This window comes from Falco biarmicus, chromosome 4 (genome assembly GCF_023638135.1).
Source record: "Falco biarmicus isolate bFalBia1 chromosome 4, bFalBia1.pri, whole genome shotgun sequence".
NCBI classification, from domain to species: domain Eukaryota; kingdom Metazoa; phylum Chordata; class Aves; order Falconiformes; family Falconidae; genus Falco; species Falco biarmicus.
This window is the reverse complement of record NC_079291.1, coordinates 11,590,635-11,607,922: the sequence shown is the minus strand read 5'-3', so window position 1 is coordinate 11,607,922 and position 17,288 is coordinate 11,590,635. Positions and strand designations below refer to the sequence as shown.

Genomic DNA, 17,288 nt, shown 5'->3' with positions numbered 1-17,288 from the left:
TTTAAAAGCACACTGGTTAACACTAAGGATCCTGCTGCTGACTCCAGTATGTTGTTTAAGAAGTAGCTAACGGAGGTTGGGACTTTACTTGAGCTTTCAGTACACAAATGTTGAGCATCACTTTACTGTTCTGTGTGAAGTTTGTGGTTGCTTTCTACTGATAGTCACAGAATAGGAAGTGTAAAAAGCATACCCTGATCAAATGATTGCCAAGAGACAACTTTGAGTTCAGATTATCTGGTTTCTTAAATCAACAAATCTTAGGTTAATTTCTCTGATTATTTAGAAGACTTCTGAAACACTGAAGAGGAGAGGGTAAATCTTCATTTTGAACATGGTGGTACTGGTCTCCTCCACCTCCTGCATTCTGTAGGAGTTCTAGTGAATTACCTCTGTGTTTTCAAAATACTTAAATTTACTTAAGAATAACGTATGGGGTTTTGTGCATTGAACTCTCTAAAGTTAAGCATACTTGTTAAAATTTACTCTGAATATTGAATTGTGGACTGACAAGTTTCAGTAGAGGTTCTTAACTATGTATCAATTGTTCAAACTGGAGTCCTTAAAATTTTGCTTGTGGCAGCGATTCAGTAAAGGTGGCATATGGGGAAATGCATGGCCTGCTGATGAACAACTGTATAGAATAAATTATGTCTTGAAGAAAAAAAATTAAGTTTCCAATCATGGATGCATGGCATGCATCAGTATCAGAACAATTCTCTAGATTCTGTATGTAAACTTCTTGAAACAGAATTTGAAGTGTGCTTGAGAGAATGGGTCCTGCTTGTAATAATCACCAGTACGCTTCCTTGTACAACCGCAGTGCTATGGGCTGCCCCAAAATTCAAAAGTTTCACCCTACCAACATGTTAAACTAGCTGGCACTGTCCAGGTTTTTGAAAGAAAACTTGAGCTCCTGCAATCTTTCATTTAGTTCACTTGAGCATCTGCCAAAGAACAACACCCTTGCTATAGCTGGAAAGCTAGAAGAGCTATTGCACTAGGTGCCCTGATTTTTGTGGAGGCTGGGACAGGGGAAAACCTTAGTAACTCCTCATTATAATTTCACTTAAGACAGAGTTGGCAAAATGTCACTTCTGCATATTTAAAGATAGTAAATTTTTCTTCCCTAAACTAAGACAGCTGTTTTGTTGATTTATTTTTTTTTTTTTTTTTAATATTTACAAAAAAGCTGTCTCCCTACCACACCTTTTCATTCTGTAAGACTAGGGTAGCCTGCTTCCCTCAAGGTTCAGATTCTCTTAATACTGCTGTCACTATCTATCTACAGTCTGTTCATGCTGTTTGGGGGGTGGGGGGGGGAGGGGGGAAAAAAAAGACTTTTAAGATGTCATTACTACACTGCGAAAGGAAAACACATGAGAATGTGTTTCGGTGTAACCTCATGGCTTTGGCTTCTTGTTTCCCCCTGAGACCGAGACTGCTGGGCTGGTTGCTTTGTCCTCTTGAGTTGCAATTCCCCTGACTACTGCTTTGGTAAGAGTAGACAATTAACATGGGATTTCACAGAACTATCATGCAAAATGACTTTCTGTGACAGAAAGCCCTTTTCACAAAACGTAGCGCCAGTAAATCCTTCTCGCTGTTCTCCTTCACCGTCAAGTTAGGCACCAAAACTAAATAATAAATTGGGTAAAGCAGTAAAGCTAATTTGGCAACAATACTTCTTCATAATCCTTTATTGTGCTTTTGTGCCCTAAGCTGTAGATGGGTTAGGTTTGCGATGACCCTAATTTTAAAAGAACACCATGAATAACTTCAATTTTGCTTCTAATCGCTCTTGTGTGCCTTTAATACTTTAGTGTCAATTGGTACGAAGTTTCAGTCTAGTACACAAGATGCAGCAAAGAGGTAATACAAGAGCTACAGGGGATGATTTTTGATAAAGAATAATTCATGCTTTGTGGTAAGAGTACTGCAAAAACACTACAAAATAAACGAAAATTCTTTTAGACTTTTCAGGGCTAGTTCTATGTAGACAAGGAGCTGATTTGTTTCAAACGAAACGGGAATTTTATTAATTCCTTCCTTGTCTCTACCATGTTCCTACATTAGCTCTTTAAGTATACCGTTTGTAACAAAGCTGGTCTGCAGATTTTAAGCTTGAAACCTTTGAGTAAATAGCCACTTTATTTCCAGAAAGTGCATAGTTTTCAGCTGAAACTGGAAATCTCTGAAATGTATATGTGACTTTTAGGTTATATGAACTACCATATTATACTAACCTTAAATGTCTAGTGCTACGTCTGAAATGCAAATACCAGTCTGTTTGGCTGCAGCGTCTTTTTGCAGGGCAAACTTAATTTGCAGCAGGACAACTGCAGAGCCATTGCCTATTGAATACCTCATAGCTTTATGCTTCTCTGTGCCATGCAGGTGTATGCAGAAAACCACTGACAAGAGTTGGCTTAACCCTGCATTTGGGAAATGTGGAGAGTTGAGCGGGGATTTTTTCTCTTGTGCCATAAGGGATATGCAGAAATGGCTGTTAAACATGCTAATTCTTCATCTTCAGCTGTTTAAAAATCACACGTTCTAGCATGTTAGTATGGTGATCGGGGTTTGTGAAGTTCAGCTGCAATACTGAGGCCAAAAATAGAACCTCAAAGAGCTGAAGAAGCTTCAGTAGATGCAATATGTTGAAGTCTCTTTTTTTGAGCTTTTAGTCGCAGTACTCAGAAGGTTCCATTTGCTAGCTAGTCATCCTGTATTTACTCCATGTATCACGTGGGACTAGAGTCGTGAACAAAAGCTGTTGAGATTTTCCCCAGGAACACCAGAACAGAGACCAGGGGGAGAGCTGTGCTTCTGACTGGCTGGCTTCGGTGGAGCTTCCTGAATTGTGTAGCAGCACTAAGCCTCACCACCCTTCGAATGAAACTTGAGTCCAGCTCCTTCACTGGTTTGGGCTTTTAAGCTGCTTTCTCGTTCTTCTACTTCCTTCTCCTTTGCCCTCTGAGAAGAAAAGCAAAAAAATACCCAAACCCACAATGGCATTTAGGAACATGGAAAAAGGAGAATATCCATTCGTGAGGTCAGTGGAGCCCTGCTGCTGATTGTGAGCACGAGGGACTTGGGCTTTAGCATCATACTGTAGTGTCAAAGAGCCACCAGGGCATCACTTTATGAAAACAGTAATGCAGCCCTGGCCTGTATCCACCTTATTCCAGTGGCTGCATTTACTCGACTGCTTCAAGGAGCTTCAGTCACACTTTTTCATAAATTATTTCAACGTCGGCAAGGAGTGGTAGCTGTCGTACAGCAACACTGTGTACACTGTATTCTCTCCTAATGAGGTGGCTTTCTCAACTTCATTGGTATTGCTTTTTGGTCACTATGGTGGGTATCTTTGGAGAAGATGTAATGAGGGAGAAAACTAGGTCACTCATCACTAATTTGCTTCCACCACTCTCCCACTCTGCCTGGCTGGCTGGAGATGTTACCAGCAGCTCACAATCTAACTCCAGGGCTGCTTCTCTGCCACCATGTCCTGCCTTTAGCTCTGGTCCCATCATTCCAGCAGAGGCCGTGGAAGGGCTAAGAAAGGCTTCTCCCTTTGGAAAACTTCGTTAAGCGTCGCACATAAACAGAAGGAAATGAATAGATGTGCATCTGGAATGGGATTTCCATTACATCACAGTCAGCTAATGACAGTTATTTGCGTTAAACAGGGTTGTTATTTATTGTAACTATTGTTCTGATTTGCATTCCTTCTTCAAAGGAGAGATACTATACCTGAAAGGCAGTGCTGATGAGAAGGGTGAAGAACACCTGCAGCTTGTGTGAGAGGCAGCATTTCTATGTTTCAACACAATGTTTGATGTTTCTTTAAGCTATTAGGTCCTGTGCTGTTGCCCAGTTTTCATTCCTTCTCCGTCACAAGATCTTACCGTTACAGTAGCATTACTGTTGTTTTGCTTTTCCTGCACCTCTTTATAAATAAGTAAATAAAGTGGCCCAAATAAGTTACGCTTTAAATGGCAAGCTAGCCTTTATAATTCACACATCATTGATATGTATTTCCTGGAGAAGGCCTGAACAGGAGAAAACAACTCTCAAAGACAGCAGTAACTAGAAAAAGGCTGCCATACATTTTATGTTTTGTAGGCTTGTCTTGTGTTTCTGTGACACCTTGAAGAGCAACCTCTCCTCAAGACAGTTGTCTTTAGCACTAACATCTGTGTTCATAATCTAGCAATGCTGCGTTAAGACGTCAGTGAAGATTAAAAAGGGGACAACTATGAAATAGCCTTAGATGCTACCAAACACCTTGAACTGACGATTGCTTCTGCCTCCGTTAATTCAGACCACAGCAGAGCCAAGTCAGACACTTTGTGGCTTTGGAGTTATTCAGCCAGTTTTGAGATGTTATCAAGGAAGGAAGCAAAACAAAAAGGGAATTTCCTTCAGAAGAGAGATGCCAGCCTCTGTTCTGTAAACTTATTTATAATGTATTAATGTAAAAAAAAACACGTTATGAAGGCACTGAGGACTTGTAAGTGGTACTAGTAACATTACTGACTACACCTGCCTGCTCAGTCCTGCAGCCTGGGATGCTGCCAGCAGGAGCCATGTCAGACTTGTCATTCCAACCCTGGGCAGCAGCTGGGGCACACCCATGTCGACACCTTACTCAAGCGCAAACTCACATGTCTTAGGAATTATGGAACTTGCCCTACTCCTTTGCCTCTCAAGCAGATTCCTGCAGCCAAACATCGGTTATGGCACAGACAAGTCCGTACCATCCTGCCCAGCTACCCCGCATGTTCCCTGGTTCATGCTGTCTTACCAGGAGAGGTTACATGTGGCCCGTTGGTACGTGCTCAGCACAGAGCATGGCCTGACTGCTTATCAGGCCCGTACTGCTCCGTCTGTCCAGTGAATGGTGGCCCTTGGTGGAGTTAAAAACGGTGCCTGGCTCGCGGGTCCCTGCAGCGTGGCTCCAAGGCAGCACGGCCACTCTGCTCCCTCAGCGTGCAGTGCGCAGGTGAGGGAAGCAAATCCCCACCTTGTCTATCCATAGATTGCATTCAACTGAACTGAAGCAGGCGAGGTATACCTAACTTGACTATGAAGGACCATAGTTCTTGTGTAGATACTACGTTAATAATATTAAAGTGCACACAACGCACCTTTGCTCACACACAACAGGCCCAATCTGTGCTTATGCAGGTGCCAAAACCGGTGGCTTGCTCTGGGCTGGCCATGGCAGTGGGGCCCGGGGCGCTCGTCTTTTCCCTCACTGACAGCAGGGCATGGAAGCTTTGCCTTAAAAAATCCTTCTGATGTCGTAACCTCGTGTGACGACGGGAAAGCGAATTCCCTTGTAAACCCTTCTGAACGCGCGGCCCTCACGGCGCCGAGACCGGCCCCGGGGCTGAGGCGGCCCCGCCGCCCCTCAGCGCCCCCGCCCCGCCGCCGGGGGTGGTGCTCGCCGCAGGAAGCGCCTCGGTCCCGGCGGGGCCGCTGCCCTCCCCTCCCCTCCCCTCCCTTCCCCTTCCCTTTCCCGCCGCCGCCCTTTTGCTTTCGCTTTCCCGCTGCGGGCAGCTGGCGCGGCCATGGAGAACGGCGCCGTCTACAACGCGACCACCGAGCCGCAGACCAAGCCGTCCCGCTGCCCCTTCAGCTGCAGCCTGCAGCACCTGCGGGGATGGCGGCTGCCGACCAAAGCGCTACAGGCGGTGAGTGCTCTCCTCTCTCCTCAGCGCGGCGGGGAGCGCGGCCGGGGCGGCCGTTGCCGACTGACCGCCCGCCCGCCTCCGCAGGCCCCCACAGGCCGTGTCCCCCCCGCCGCCGGGGCCTGGGCCGTGGCTCCCCACAGGCCGGGGCCGTGTGCCCCCGCCGCCGGGGCCGTGGCGGGCCGTGCGCGGAGCCAGCACCCCCGGGCAGAGCGGCGGCCCCGAGGGGGCGGGAGAGGCCGCGCGTCCAGCGACAGCCGCCCGCCGGCTTTACAGGTGTCCCCGCTTGTCAGAAGCGCAGCGTCGGTGTGGAAACGGGCGTGTGAAGGTGACCGCCGGCGTTAGGGCAGCTCCCCCCCCCCCCCCGCTTACAAATTGAACTGCTGCCTGGCAGAGCGCGGGCGGGGGCGCGGCGGCCCGCAGCCGTGAGGGGAGCTCCTCGGGCCGCGGGGAGCCCGGCCCAGCCTGGCTGTCGGGCACGGAACTGCTCGGGCTTGTAACTCGGGTGGAAGGCAGACACACACGGTGTCTTATAACGCCGTCGTCTCTACAGGTTCAGACCATTTTGTGGTGGGGAAGTAACAGGCTTGTGCCTTTTTCACGTGGCAGTTACCAGAGCAGGTGCTGGCATCCGACGACCGTGTGCATCGTGCCACCGAGGTTGGGTGCTGAACCAGCCTGGATTAGCAGCCTGCTGGCGTTGGGGTTGTAAATCAGAGGGAAACCTCACGGAAAGCTTCCTGTTTTCTTCTGAGGGCCACGGTGGATGAAAGCGGGAGGTAGCAGCTGAGCCTCAGGGTAGAGGCAGGAGAACAGGGAAGGGCTTGCTGGGTTATCAGATCTGGACCTGCCTCTCCTGCGGCCCATCTGTAAGGTGGTCACGCCGCACTGTCTGTGCCGAAATCAGGCTCGTTTCTCCTGTCATTCATGTTAGAAAATTGCGCCAGAAACATGCGGTGTTGGTGGTGGCCCATTGCACGAGACGTCACATTGCATCGCTTTATGTTGGACAGTCCTGTGCCCACCAGGAAATAAAAGGCTTATATTCTGCTTGCTTTTTGCTATCTGTAATGTTACTCCTGAACACATTCAGCAGCTGGGCACACGGTTCAGGCTTCTGCTCTGTGCTCAGTGGTGGGCTTTTCCGAAATGTGCCTGTGTGACTGCTGATAGGGACACGAGGAGCATCATGTAAGTACTGGCAGGGAGGTAGTGAAACAGACACTGGGAAAGGACAGCTGACTGTAAATATCTGTCAGGGTACATTTTTTTCAGCCAACAAAGTGGCTTTTTAGTCAGATGTCTCATGCTCATGGGGATTGTAGGTGATTTCCAACCCTTTCTTATGAGTTCAGCATTGCAGAAAAGAGAACATTTGGGTTTTAAACTTGGCCTTGCGCACAGTCAAGACCCTCAACCAAAAAGGCAAGATTCTTGAGTGCTGGCAAAGGTAATAGTAATGCTGCCAAAAAATATGTTTTCTAACAGTGTATAAATAGTAAGTAAGTAAGTAAATAAATATAACAGGACGTAAACTTTTATTTCATCTACTGGAGATCAATAAAGTAAGATCTGCTGGCTGTTGCTCCCAGACAAGCAGATGGTTTATGTAAGCAGGTTCACTGACTAAAATAAGCTTTTTCATATGCAAATTTAATGGTGTACCAATGTCTTAAACTACTTACCTGAACAGAAGCATTATTTTAAAAGCTTTCCAGGTAGGGAAGGAAAATTATGATTATCCTAAATAGGATGGACAGCTGCTTGATATGCTCCTAAAGAATTAGAAGTTTATGGCCTGTACCTATTCTTCAACAAAACAGAAGGAGCTTTGGCTGTTTCATATAAGCCTGTAGAGGTCTGCATTTATCCCAGGACTAACACTGATGGATGAAGTGGGATCTCTGGCAGAACAATTCTTGGGAAACTGAACGAAATGTGGAGTCTCCTGGCTTGTTTAAAGTGGCTCATGCATTTATACTGTATCTAATAGCGGGATGTTACTAAAATGCAGATGAATAATAGAGATGATAATCTTCTGACTAATACCAGAAATAACTAGAGAAAATTGAATATTGACTTGGACGAGTCCCACATAGGATTCCACTTGGTAAATTTCATTTACTTGATACTGAACCCTTTATAGCTACTCTTTGAGTGGGATTTCTTTCTGCTCCTTTGTATACTCAGGGTTTGTTTTTTTTAGTTACTTAGATCATACTATGGTTATCTGGGCTTATAAATTCTTTTCAGGGCAGGTTTATTTTCTGTTCTGTTTCAGCCCAGGTGAAAGTGATGGCATTCAGTTTTCAGTGCTGATAAAAGAGAGCTAGAACACTGCATGAAAACATACGCTTTAGCTGACCTTGTGAAAAATGCAAAATTAAAAGTCATTGGACGCAGCTGTAGGCAAATCTTTTGAAATGCCAAAAAATACTTGAAAATTGGAAGTTCAGAGTTCAAAACATTCCTTTGGACAGCCATTGTAGTCACAATTTTAGGTGCGAAGGCTGCTGAGAAGTTTGCCTTGCCAGCTGCTGTGGGAGAGAAGGGAAGTATGTGGAAGCCTGATAGTAATACTGTGTTTCCCAGCTCGGGTTCTTTCCCTTTCTGAGATCCTGTTTACTTTATATGATTGCAGCGTTTTCAAAATATGATGCTTGGAAGTGCCCTTCTGAGGTCTGGCTTAGTGGGGGGAATTTACAGTTCCCACATGCTAAATTGTTGTTCTTAGTTTTACTGTCAGAAAACTGAAACCTGAGGCTGATGGTTATTTTCCAAGAGCAATTCTGAATTTTATAGGTTTTTTTTAAACTAATTTTTTTTAAAGAAGAACTGTCAACCTAATTATTGCCCATATACTCTTACCAAAAATATGATCATAATCCTTACATCAGTCTTCATTTTATGATGGAGCCTGATTCCTACAATGGTTTTGTTTTAATTTGGTGAACTCCTTACTACAAGGATCTATAATGCTGTGTCAATTTTAAGGGATGAAGGAAACTATCAAGAAGTGGCCAAAATGAGAAAATGTATAAATAAAGCAATATTCTTTTTTGTACAATATAACAGTGGAAAGTCCAGCAGCAGATGTATGGTGACTGTACAGGAATTAATTCACGTTCGTTCCTCAAAATATACTGTAGCAGAAGGTGAACATAAGCTTCTGCGTAGATTAAACACTGTCCAACATGGCTTAAACATAGTTTAACGTTTTGGTTCCTACAAGTACAGCTGAGCTCCTGTTGTTACCGGGTCATAAGCACTTGAGGCATTAGCTATATCCTCTTTCTCTGAAGCTTTATTGAAGGAGGTAACGTCAGCTGTAAATTTTCAGGGAGGGAGCCGACTGTGTCAATGCCATCCAGTTTCCCCCTCTACCCTGAACCCAAACTCATTTAAAATTAAGTGCAATTGTAAGCAGTAAGCAATAGCATTTTTGCTCGCTCTGAGCAGTATGTGTCTCCACGCTGCCTGCTTCGTCTGCTTCCAACTGGCAAGTGCACAAAACCACAAATTGGGAATCTTGTCTGTCTAATCAAGAAGCCTGTATTTGGCGGTGAGTGCTCAGCTTACCTAAGCGTAGTTTATTGACGAACTTTAACAGCAAGTGTAAACTGTGTCACTATATAATTATTTCTGCCTGTAAGAAAACAGTGTAGAATTTTACCAAGTTCTTTGTAGATTGAAGATTTTTGCTACAGCTGTCTTTATTAATGTTCTTATCAGGCATGGCTGTTTCCTGAAGATGTTAGAGACTGATCCAACTCAAGCGTGTTATTTCTTTGCAGATTCTCTCTCTTCTGGCTGTTATTTTTGAAGAAATTGTGCAGAATTGCATCATGTGTGGTGGACTTTACTTCTTTGAATTCGTAAGCTGCAGTGCCTTTCTTTTGAGCCTCGTGATCCTGTGTGTGTATTGCACTAATATATATGAAACACTTGGGGAAGATAAAGTACGGAGAGGGGTAAGGAATTTTTTTTTTAAAACCTTTTCTCGTAAGTGCTTAAAGACTACTGTGGAGTAAAAAGGCTGTGCAGAATGAATCACCTTTTCTTCTTTATTTAAAGGGTAGATTATAGTTTAAAAATGTGTCAACTTTGAGAGTCCCTTTTATATTGACAACTTTTCCAAAATTGTCATTTGGTTACCTGCAGGATTTTAGGACTTGTGTCAAAGTCCTTCACGCAGACTTAATACTACTGCGTAGTCATTGCATATATTACCTATATGGAACGCAGTTTACTGCCAGAATGATACTTGTAACTTGCCTGATTAAGCTATCTTTTCCTACTGGGTGTAGCCTACCTCCTTTTTGGTAATACACTCGTTACAGTTCATGCTTTTATATTTCAGAAGATCCAGGAGTAGCACAAAGTTGCCCTGTAAAGTCAGTAAGAATATTGTACTGTCTTAGTGTCCCTTCCTATTTGTCTTCAGAGCAAACAGTAAGTTTTTTACATGAAGGTACAGATAAGGGAGTGTAGTAAGAGATTTGCATAAGCATATTTAGTTAAAGGTTTCTGATTTTCCAGATGCTTTACATAGGGAATAACGTTAGCGTGGTTGACCTGAGCTTGAATTTGATTGTGAAAAAAGTCGGGTGAAATGAATGAAATATTTAAAGAAGACAAAACCAGGGAAGTATGTAATGCAGACTCTTTTAAATAGTTGACAAAGTTGAGTGTTGTTTGGAATGCAGTTGTGAAATGTATTTCCTGAAGCTTCCATTAGCATCAGAGTTTCAAAGCATAAATTCACTGGCAGATTAACTCAGCTGCTGTTGTCATACTTGTTCTTTTTCAGGTAGCATATCTACAATTCTGTAACATTCACTTTTTTATATTTGCAGAATTTGTGGGCCATGCCAGCCATAGGTTTCTGTTTTTTGTTAGCATCAATAGTGCTTGCTGCAACCAGCTCTGGGTCTGCTGTTGAAAAAGTCGCATGTGTAAGTTTTAAAATTGCATGATTTATTTTGTATTTATTTTGTATGTTAATTTCTCCTCTCTTTAAACTCAACTTGCAGGGAAGAAACTGGGCAGGGAATAGAACTCAGTGCGTTGCAGCGTTTTAGGAGGAATTAGCTATTTCAGACCTTGCAGAAACTTACTGTAGGAAACCCAAAGAGCAGGCATTCCTCAGGATTGCTGGAAAGCTCTGCGCGCACTTCCAGCTCGCGAGCATTTGCAGCTTGCTTCTGGGGTCCTCAGACTTCACTCCCTTGGCTCTTTATTTTTCCCTGTCATCTGTCACTGTTGCGACGTTGCCGTCTCTCACAGCTTCCCTAGTTCTCCGATACCTTATGTCTGAAATGCCTATTTCTTTCCTCAATTGTCCTTTCATAATACCACCCCCTCACAAAGTCAGCAAGAAACCATGTCTTTTGCCAGACATTACAAAGCATATGTGGAGAAAGCTGACTTGCAAAGGCTGCAGTAAGAGGAGCGGTTTCCTCAGTGACAGAAATAGTTAGAAGAGCAACAGGGCATCCATCACCCAGGGAACACTGAAGAGGCTCAGGGTAAGGTGCTGAAGAGGCTTTGGGATGCTGTGGATGTGATAATTCTTCACTCATTTGGCACTTCTTTTGAATAACATTTGAATGCTGAATATATTAGTTTGAAAGATCAAATTTTGATTTTATTCTCGATTGAGGAAAAAATGAGTCAGAAAAGACACAAAATAATTCTGTTCCACAGGCGGTGTGAGCTATTACAGATACACACTTTTGTGTAGTCATCTTCTGTGATGCTGATATATTCAGACCTAATAGTCTGGAGTATAAAGTCTTTCGGGTTTTTTCCTGGAGCTGGAAAAACAACAACTATTGTGATTTAAGACTTACTAGTGTCAAATTGCTTTGGGGCAAACCAGTCATGTAAAATTTAGGTAGAAGTTAGAATAATGCATGTGTTTGTTTCCTTGCGTGAAAAGAGCTGCTAAAAAAACCCTTCTCCTTACCACTGTCTTGCCATGACTAATAATGAAACGTGTTTAACAAAATGTCCTTCCATCCCCCCTTGCTGACACAGTAAGGACTTGCTTAGGCTCTGCAGATCTTCTCTCCCTTCACCTTCCATGTGTTATTCTTCTTCACTTACTTCCTTTAATCAGCAGCCATCTCTCGGATAAATACTCGGCTATACCACCAGTGCCATGCTTCTTTAATAATTAATTTCTGCAATAAAATTAATATACTTCTACTGTTAAGGGCTTCTTGGAACATATAAGGTTCACACTTGATTAAGGAATGAAAACTGTAAAAACTTTTGCATTACTTGTGCTAGAATTATGATTTCTGATCTGTTTCTAATGTAAAGGGAACTATTGATTTAAGGAGGACTGTAATCTCAATATGTAAGCGTTAACATACATAAATAGTCCAGCAAATCTCTCTAAACAATGTTAGCATACTGTTAATATTTGTACATTTTAAAATCATACATTCCTTTCACTTTCACAGGTGTTTGGATTTCTTGCAAGTGGTGCATTTTTAGCTGAAATGGTTATAGAGCGTTTTCACAGACAGAAAAAAACCGCCAGTGGAAGCTCTGAAAATCCTGGCAACACTCAGAGTGCCACAGAAAATCAGCCATTGAATAAACAAAGCTAACTTTTTGGAATTTTTTTTCTTTTGAATGGAGCAAACTAAAATGAACTTTCAGTGCACTGTAGGTAACACCTTCTGTCTCTCCTTCTAATTTTGTATGCATTGCTCATCACAATTTTTTACGGATCCTTAGGTCAAGTAATGGCATCTTGAGCATCATGTTCTGAGGTAACTGGACCTGCTTATTAACTGGTCCTGCCACCTCTCCAGGTGACATACACTAAACAAGTGGCGTCTAAGTAGAATAACACAAGGACAAGCGTGGCAATTTGATTTTGACAGTTGATACTAAAGGTTAATGTGTGATGCATAAATTCTGAGCTATACCCTGAAGATACATACTTTCTGTATAAATGGACCAAATACTTCTGTTAGGAGTTATAAATCAGTACTGCAGGATTCATTTTCGTACTTGCCAGTCAAAACTGTGAATGTAAAAGGGATACCTAACTGGAGCCTTACAGAAACTCTTATCCTCATCCAAGGGGTTTTGTTTTTTTTTCACTATTCGTATGTCTCAGTTCTGTCTCTGGAGATCAGCTTAATGGAATAGTGAGTGCAGGGGTTTTATGGGGAAGGTAATGTAATGGTATATTAAGGAGACAGTTTTGTACCCCATGATTGTCAAAGTTTGGACTTGTATGCCAGAATCTTCTTTCAGATTGTTTTGAAAGCTATAAAAGTTGCAGGAAGAAACTTGAAAAGGCAGCTGTGAGAGAAAAAAGATGAAGAATAAATATTTTCATGAAGCAACCCCAAAAGCAGCAATCTGAACATCAATGGGAAAAATGTTACAGCATGTTGGTACTATTCTGGTGAATATTGCTTGCAAGGTTCATACCACATGCAGCTTGTTTATGCATAGATAATGGTAAGTTTTGCCAGAATGGTTATGGACCCCAACATTTCTGTTTATAAATATGGCACGAGCTTAAGATTTCTTGCTGCTGACTATCTTAGTGGGTAAACAGGTAAATAAGCACTTGTACCCTTGATTTGGCTTAAAAGTGACAGGCTGTAGGACTGCAAGAAATACTACTGATGCAACACGTATCACACAAGTGATGGACGTATCAGACCAGATGTTGATGGCTGTAAAAGAAATTAAGCGGTGAAAAGGCATTTTTCAGGTGTCTGAGCTAGAAGCAAGACTGCTAGACCTTGCTTAAGAGGAACGCCTTCAAAAGTAGAGCAAATTGCTGTAAGCCAGATGTTCCAAAATACCAAAACAAATGAGAAGCAGCCGATTATGCAAAAACAATTCTAGTCTGAGTACTCATGACATTTGCTGTGTCTTCCAGGCATTAACTCCTTTTCATCAATACCCTAGTCTGTCAGATGTATTGTCCTGTAACCTATTGTGGCAACACTGAGACTAAGCCCTCCAGAAACTGGCTGAGCAGGCTGTAATTGGAAAAGGATGAGGAAGCTGTTGTAAGACAAAGGACTGTAAAAGAAGGTCAGAGGTTTTTTTCCTGTGCTGCCAATTTCTGATGAACATGAGTTTGATCTTCTCTCTCTAAGGTCTGGGCTTAACCGTAACACTACACTTTGCTTGGAGGATGTAAAATTTTGACAGGTGTTGCGAAGCATCATGTTTAAGCTGTAGCTTGTTTTCAGAGCCATGCATTAAGAGACATAGTTTCCTTTATAGAATTTCCTGCTTTGTGAAGCAGAAAGGCTCTTTGGACTGGCTTTTTTCCCCTCTGTATTTATTAGTGTCCATTTGCACTAAAACCTGATCTCAGTCTAGGTGTACAGAGCTTGCTGTAGCTGTGTCTGGAAACGGGCTAGATTACAGTCATTTTGTTTACAGGCGATGTTACTGCTGATACAACACTTACCTGAATGAGGAGCAACCCTGCTATGATTTGTAGGGTCTTACTTCAAGGATTGTCTCCATATCTGCGGTTTAACATTCTAAGGGTGGGTTGTTTGTTGTTTGGTTTTTATTGCTCAGGATTCTACTAAATTTTTTTTCACATCAAAACGTCTGTAGTTTCTAAATCTTGACCTATAATTAAAAGCTGTAAATATAGTGTAACGCTGCTGCTGCTATCTATTAAGCAATGCAGCACCATGACAGGGCTTTTATCTTGAGGTAATTTTTCTCACTTGAACATATGTGAATAGAGTTCTGGGGTTTGGTTGCTTTTTCTGTAGGTATTTCCCCACCTAAGTGCTTTGTTATTGGTGTCCATTCCTGAACTGAAGATACTGGTACCGAAAGGGATCTGGAAAGTCATCTCTCTGCCTTGGCCTATCTGTGATATTTACTGCTGATACTTTGGAGAGAAACTGAAATACAGAGCAAGTTATTTTTATGAAAGCGTGCCACAAGGAGTTGGTGTCAGAAGTTACTCTGACTGAGATCTTCTGACTCCCATGATCTGACTGTTAAGCCTTTTGAAACAAATGCTACCAAACTTTACAGAATGGTTTGATGGATTCTCCTGCTACATCCATGTTGGCAACCCTGGCATGTTTCAGGTTGTTAAGAGTGAAGGGGTTTTGGCATGTTTTTTCGTTTTCATTTTAGCTGTTCCAAGTAGGTAGTTATTCTCTCACCGATTGACTGATCCACGTATAGATTTGAGGATCAGATCCCATCTCTGACTGAAAGGGATGCAAGCGTTGCCATCAGCTAATGAAAATGACAAATGGTAGTTCTTGGGAAACCTGTTAGTTGTTTTCCCATATGTTACAGGAGCCTACTAATAGGAAGAGTCCTGCTGTTCTTTACAACAACACATATTGTTCCACTTCAGATCCTATTTAGCTACAAGCAAGTCATGCACTGGTTATAGGTTTAAGGCAATTGCTAATTGTTGCTTCCAAACTCTGTTGGCTAACAGTCTCTGCATGGTGGTACTATTAATGCAAGGCTTACAAGTATGAGGTGTTCTTTTTGTTCTGTTTAAAAATAGCTGAGAAGCAGGTTTGCTAGTGTGTATGTTGCTCTCAGCCTCTGTGAGGTCATTTCCTTAACTGCTTCATCAGCTTGCTAAGAGAAAGGGGCAGGTGTGTGTACCTCCTAGCTCTTCTGCCCTCCCAGGCGAGGTGGGGGAGAGGCTTCCTTGCTGCTGTGGCTGAGCAGACTGGTCTCCTGCAGTCTTGACATGCCCCCTTTGATGCTTCTGGTGTCAGATCCAGGCTTTGAGTATCTGTCTTTTGACGGATCCCAGCGAACAGTTTTGGAGCTAGATTAAATGTCGGGTTTTGCAGGAGCTCTGCGCGTGTGGCTGGATGTCTCTTACCCCTCCTGTGCTCCGTCAGCAAAGTGGTCTGCTTGTTTCCCAGCCTGCTTCTGATGAAATCAGCCTTTAAACCAGCTTAAACTTTATTTAAACCAGCTATTAAAATTACTTACGTTAAGGTGGCTGCTTTATACTGAAGTGGGTTAGGGTTTAAGGAGAGTGGTGGGAGCCCTGGCAGAAGTGCTGTTACAAGCAACCGTCTTTAAATTTCTTCTGTTTGCAAAGTAACCGTCTCTGTACAGTCTCAACTGGTAGTAAAACCTGTGGAAAGAAGCAGCTGGCCCAGTATACCTATCTGGGGATTGTCTTCTCCCTTCCACAGTGCTTGGCAGTGGTGTTGCAAGCCTGCTCAGACACATTAAAAGCTTTTGTCTTTTCGAGCTGAGTCCATCCAAAAATATTTTAAAGGCTCTGCACCCACTTTCAGGCTTTGTTTACAGTGCCTTGAGAATCGGTGGAGAGGGTTCTCCAGGACGTGTGAGGACTTGTTGTTAAGTGGCTGGACTGTGAGTTTCTGCTCTGAAAAACTGCACTGGCATTGTGTAGATTGTGAATGTTAATTTTTGTGTTTGGTGTTTAGCACACGTTAAAATCACAATGCTACCAGTGTCCTTTGGGTTCTGAATATGTGAAGAAATTGTGCCTTACTGCTTGCACTCTGTGCTTAAAAATAGCAGGGAAGGGTTGTGGTCTACTGCAATAACAGTCCTACCTTTGCACCCTCCAACTTCAAAAAGCAGTTAAGCCATCTCACACAATTCTCAGAGCTCTGCACAAGACATTTTTGCATAATGGCCATCGTGGTGATCCTCGTTCAGATTTGTGCAATAAAAATACCAAGCTTTCTACACTGAAGGGAAATCTTTGTGAAATTTTTGAAAGGTTATATAAATTTGTAATGACTCAAGATGCTGGTAGTGCTTTTAAGATGGAAATTCATCTTTTTAGTCTATTGCTGTAAACATAAGCAGTTCTCTAGATAGTAAATTTTATGCTGTTCAGAACTATATCACTTTTAATATCTTTGAGAATTTAAGTGACTTTTAATGATTATTAAATCAGGATGATAGTGCAGCAGGGTTTTGTATAAAAATTTTATACAGTTTTGTTGCCAGTGTTGCCTTGAATTTCCTTTTAAATAATTTTGAAATGCTTAAATATTTTTCCATTCTAAACCTGTGGTCTTTTTAAATGTATTATGCTTTTTTGGTCTTAAGAACTTTCTAAAATATTTTGTAATCACTTTTTAAATAAAATAGTAGTAAATAACTTCAGTGGTTTTTGTTTCTGCTGCTATGATTTGGTGTCGCTATGTAGCTCTCCCAGAGCCAGCCACAGGAAATAACATCATTCTTTGTTTGGGGTTTGGAGGAAGGAGCTTGCAATGTGTTTGCCCGTTACTGAGGAAGAGGGTCCAACTTGCAAAGCTGGATATTCTCGCTGAAGTGTTTCCAGGAAGAAAGGTCCGACAAGGTCAGTACTGCCTCTTATCACCGGGTCCAACCAAACTAGTTTGCAATAGCCTTGACACCTACTTCGGTCTACGGGTTACTGTAACAAGCCTAATTCAAGTGCTGCTTTCCTATTGTCTTGATTACAGTGGAACTGGAAAAAATAAAAGTGCCAGATTTGTTAAAGGAATGAGCACAAACTAGCAAAAGGTGTTAAGAGCAAATAATTTCTTCTGGTGTAGAAAAATGCAGGTGACCGAGTTA

General features: G+C 42.6%; 1 protein-coding gene across 1 annotated transcript; it reads left to right on the top strand.

Annotated features, from left to right (window-relative positions):
• The first annotated feature begins 5,505 nt into the window (after positions 1–5,505).
• CMTM6 (CKLF like MARVEL transmembrane domain containing 6) lies at positions 5,506–16,847 on the top strand. Its single transcript, XM_056335045.1, has 4 exons — positions 5,506–5,702; positions 9,494–9,670; positions 10,556–10,654; positions 12,170–16,847. Exons 1-4 carry the CDS (start codon positions 5,580–5,582, stop codon positions 12,317–12,319), a joined length of 549 nt encoding a protein of 182 aa, XP_056191020.1. The 5' UTR covers positions 5,506–5,579; the 3' UTR covers positions 12,320–16,847.
• The last annotated feature ends 441 nt before the right edge of the window (positions 16,848–17,288 follow it).

Coding starts and splice junctions, on each gene's coding strand:
- CMTM6 (XM_056335045.1), top strand. CDS start 5,580: ATGGAGAACGGCGCCGTCTACAACGCGACCACCGAGCCGCAGACCAAG. Junction 5,703..9,493: donor CGACCAAAGCGCTACAGGCG/GTGAGTGCTCTC, acceptor ATTTCTTTGCAG/ATTCTCTCTCTTCTGGCTGT. Junction 10,655..12,169: donor CTGTTGAAAAAGTCGCATGT/GTAAGTTTTAAA, acceptor TCACTTTCACAG/GTGTTTGGATTTCTTGCAAG.